Consider the following 3792-nt stretch of genomic DNA (forward strand, 5'->3'; position numbering starts at 1 on the left):
GGCTTCACTGACTCTCAGGAATGGGCCCGAGGCCCCTGCGTGGGGGTGGGGGACTCAGTCACTTCCCTGGCGGGCAGGGCTGGCCTTGGGCCGGCAGCCGTACCCCTTGGCCGAGAGGAGCCCGGGACCCCTCGGCTTCGCGCCCCCAGCCCCTGGGAGCAGAAGCGGCCCCTCCAGCTCCCCTCCCATCTGTCCTGGTCCCTGGCCCTGTCGTCAGCCCCGCAGGGAGGCAGGGGTCCCGCCCTCCAGGGACACCTCAGCCCCAAGCCCCACGCATGGAGAAGTGGAGGGGCGGCTCCTGCCCGGCGCGTGCTGAGGGCAGGCGTCTCCCCTCACCCCTTCCCTGCCTTCACAGACATGATCAGCCAGCGCGCAGGGGGTGGCCGCCCTGGCTCCGGCCCACAGCTGGGCACCGGCCGAGGGACCCTCCGGCTCCGATCCCGCGGCCCTGCCACCGTGGAGGACCTGGTGAGTGCTCCAGCCAGAGGCCCGTTCCCTGCGCTTTCCCAGGGCTTAGCGTTACCTGTTAGCTGAGGGGCTCTGGGCAGACGGCCTGGACTCACATCTTCTGCCAGCACCCAGACGTCCTCCTGGGCAAGTGGGCCTCAGTTTCTCCATCGGTGAAATGGGGATGATGATAATACGATACCTTCTTCTCAGGGTTGTCGTGAGGACTAAATCTGAATATATGTGAGCTGGTGCCAGGGGCGCCTGGCATGCAGTCAGCACAGTTACCATGTGCGTTCATGTTCTTATGATGTCACTGTCCCTGTCCCCGCCACCCCAGCCCTCCGCCTTTGAGGAGAAGGCCATCGAGAAGGTGGACGACCTGCTGGAAAGTTACATGGGCATCAGGGATACAGAGCTAGGTGAGTGTGGGACTCCTGGGGGGTTTCTGGTCAGCTGGTTCCGAGTCCACCTTGAGCCCCTCTGACCCTGGTGCCTTCTGTCCCCTCCCCCAAAAGCGGCCACCATGGTAGAGCTGGGGAAGGACAAAAGAAACCCAGATGAGCTGGCCGAGGCCCTAGACGAGCGCCTCGGTGACTTTGCCTTCCCCGACGAGTTCGTCTTTGACGTCTGGGGCGCCATCGGTGACGCCAAGGTCGGCCGCTACTAGGACTACTGCTGGACCTCGCCAGATGACCGGGGCACAGCCTGGTGGGGGCTCCCAGAGGAGACGCCATGGCTCGGGGACCCAGGCGTCCAGCTTGGGCCCAGCTCAGCCATCAAGGGCAATGCCATGCGGAGGGGCGGCAGGCCCGGGCCCCTGCCCCGCTCCAATCGGTACCACCCCTCTCCCTGGCTCCCAGTCTGGCTGGGATCCTCGGCGCCCTCCCCTGCTCCCCACCTACCTCAGCCGGGTCAGGCGCAGGGAGGGATTGGCCACACTGGGGAGCCACCCCCACCCGGGACACTTTCCACCATCAGCTGCCAAACTGGTCCCTCTGTCTCCCTGGGGCCTTGGTTCTGTTGGGAGTTGTGACCTTCCTAGTTTCCTGACGCAGGGAATGCAGAAGGGGGGGGCTTTCGCCCCCCAGCAAATGCAATAATGCCCTTCCCCCCTCCTGAGAGGAGCCCCCTCCCAGTGGAGTCTGTTACCTCCGCATTGGAAACGAGTCTGCTGTGAACCCCTAGACTCCGCCCCACCCCCATCCCTCCCACCAGGGCCCTCCCTGACTGAGCAGGAGAGCATGGGGGCTGTGGGAGGCTTTTGTATCTGAATTTGCTGTCTTGAACATAAAGAATCTATCTGCTGTGGGACCTGTGTGCCTCAGGGTGAGAGAGGGATGGGCCAGGCTGGGAAAGAATGCAACAGCTGAAATCTGTCTTCCTTGGCTCCAAATTGAATTAGGAGCTGGCCCGGGCTGCCTCCCCCCTCCCATTATCCCTCCTGGCCCCAGGCCACCGGGCTTCCAGGCAAGGCTAGAGCTTCCTGGCCTCTGAGGGTTCCAATCCAGCCCCCTCTCAAATGCCAGAGCATGTGAATGGTGGGCTTGAGGCTGTCATCTGCAGCCAGTGACAACCCAAGGCCACGGGGGGCACCAAAGCATTGAGTCCTGGCTTGGAGAAACAAAAATGGAATCTCAGGCCGGCTGGGGCTGGGCGGGTCATGATGCAACCCCCGCCCCACCGCACCCGACGCCGGACACACAGGCGTCTGTGAGGCCCGATGCTTCGCCCTGGACATAAACCCAGAGTGCTTGTTTTGACAACTCGCTTCATCCTGGAGGATTGAGGGGATCAGGGAGGGGGGGCGGGACCCTGGCCAGACCTGGAGGGAAGCGAGAGGACTGAAGTGAGGGGAGCCACGCCAGAGGCCCCTGTGGGAATGTTGGGACCAGTCAAGAGGCTGAGGGACCTCTGAACCCGGCCTGCAACCCCTGTCTCCATGAGGCGGGGGCCCTGGACCACCGAGTGGGGAAGAGAGGACCCCTGGGCTGGTGTTCATGGCAGGCCTGGGTCCTGCTGTGGAAGTGGGGTGGAGTGGCCGCTACAGGGGCACCTGTGGGTCCCTGTGCGTTGGTGCTCCAAGCCTGCTCTGGTGGTGAAGGGTGAATGGGAGCGTCGAGGGCTTGTGACCATGCCAAGGGAGGGCTGTAACTTGTGTCTCTTGTAAGGGACTTGACGACTGTGTCTGTGTTCCAGGGTGTTCGTGGGTGTCACTGGCAGTGCCTGGGGGTGGGGAGTGTGATAAGAGTGTCTTAGGGTGTCCAGGGTGTGACTGGCACCTGGGGTGTTCAGGGGTGTAGGTGTCTCTCTCAGAGTGTTGCTGTATCTGGGTGGGGATGGCTGGCTGCATCTTGGGGTGTCCAGGGGCTTGTTTCAGAGTGTTTTTCTGGGGTGTTCAGGGGTACCCCTCATGTCGGGTGAACAGAGGGTGCCCGTGAGGCCCTTTCTTGTGTTGCTGGGGGTCTCCAGGTGACATGGAGTGGCCGTGGTGCCCTCCAAGGTAAGGGATGTGTGTGTGTCCAGGTGTCTGTTTCTTAGCACTAAGGGGTGTGATGGGGGTCATCTCAGGGGACTGCACGTCAGGTATTGAGGGAGGTGGCTGGTGTTAAGAGTCAGTAACTGGGTGTCTCGGGCGCTGTGGGTGGGACTCCCTGAGTAAGTTCAGGGGTGTGGGACCGGGTCTCAAGGTGGCAGGTAATAGTGTGTCTTCAGGTGTGATCAGGCTGTGTGTACCTCCCAGGCGTGTGACCCTGTTTTTCAGGGCAGCTGAGGCCACAGCTGCATGCCCAGGATTAAGGGAGGATTGTCTATGTGGCTCCGGACCCGCGCCCGGGTGTTACAGATGCTGAGGAAAACTCTCCAGGCTCCCCTGTCCCCTGCAGCCTCCTCCCCGTCCCCTCCCAAGGTATGACTCGGCTAGCCTGGGTTTAAGCGCCTGGGTAAATAGTAGGCGGGTCGCCTGGCCAAGCTGGGCCTGACCCAAGCCCGGCTAACCGAGGCACAGCCCGCCAGCACCCACCCCAACGCCCAGAAGGCTCTGGCTGGGCAGGGGCGCGTTGCTGCCCCCACGCACGCAGGGTGAGGCCCCCGACCCCAAAGCCCCGGGGAGGGGGACGGCGGCACCCCCTGCAGCCACCCCAGCCTGCCCCGGGCGAGGCTCACATTTTCCAGTGTTTAGATTTTATCCGCTTTATTAATGAGGCAGGCAAGAAGCCCGAGCCTGGGGGGAAGGGGGCTGTGTCCGCCCCGCTGAGAGGAGGGGGCCGCGGTGCCAGGACGACGGCCGGGGAGCCTCCCTGCTCACGCGGGTAGCCGGGCCCGGGGTGCGTCCCGCCCATTCCA

At 63.4% G+C, this 3792-nt stretch overlaps 1 protein-coding gene across 1 annotated transcript in view; it reads left to right on the plus strand.

Annotated features, from left to right (window-relative positions):
• The window catches only part of GIPC1 (GIPC PDZ domain containing family member 1), a 2370-nt gene extending 609 nt beyond the window's left edge, over positions 1-1761 (plus strand). Inside the window, exons 3-5 of the mRNA XM_021713098.1 lie at positions 356-468; positions 788-869; positions 966-1761. Coding sequence (XP_021568773.1) covers positions 356-468; positions 788-869; positions 966-1117 — 347 coding nt within the window. The 3' untranslated portion in view covers positions 1118-1761. The remainder of the gene's footprint in view (positions 1-355; positions 469-787; positions 870-965) is intronic.
• The last annotated feature ends 2031 nt before the right edge of the window (positions 1762-3792 follow it).

The sequence above is a fragment of the Carlito syrichta genome, unplaced genomic scaffold (genome assembly GCF_000164805.1).
Source record: "Carlito syrichta isolate Samal-C Ts95f unplaced genomic scaffold, Tarsius_syrichta-2.0.1 Scaffold304165, whole genome shotgun sequence".
Classification (NCBI taxonomy): Eukaryota; Metazoa; Chordata; class Mammalia; order Primates; family Tarsiidae; genus Carlito; species Carlito syrichta.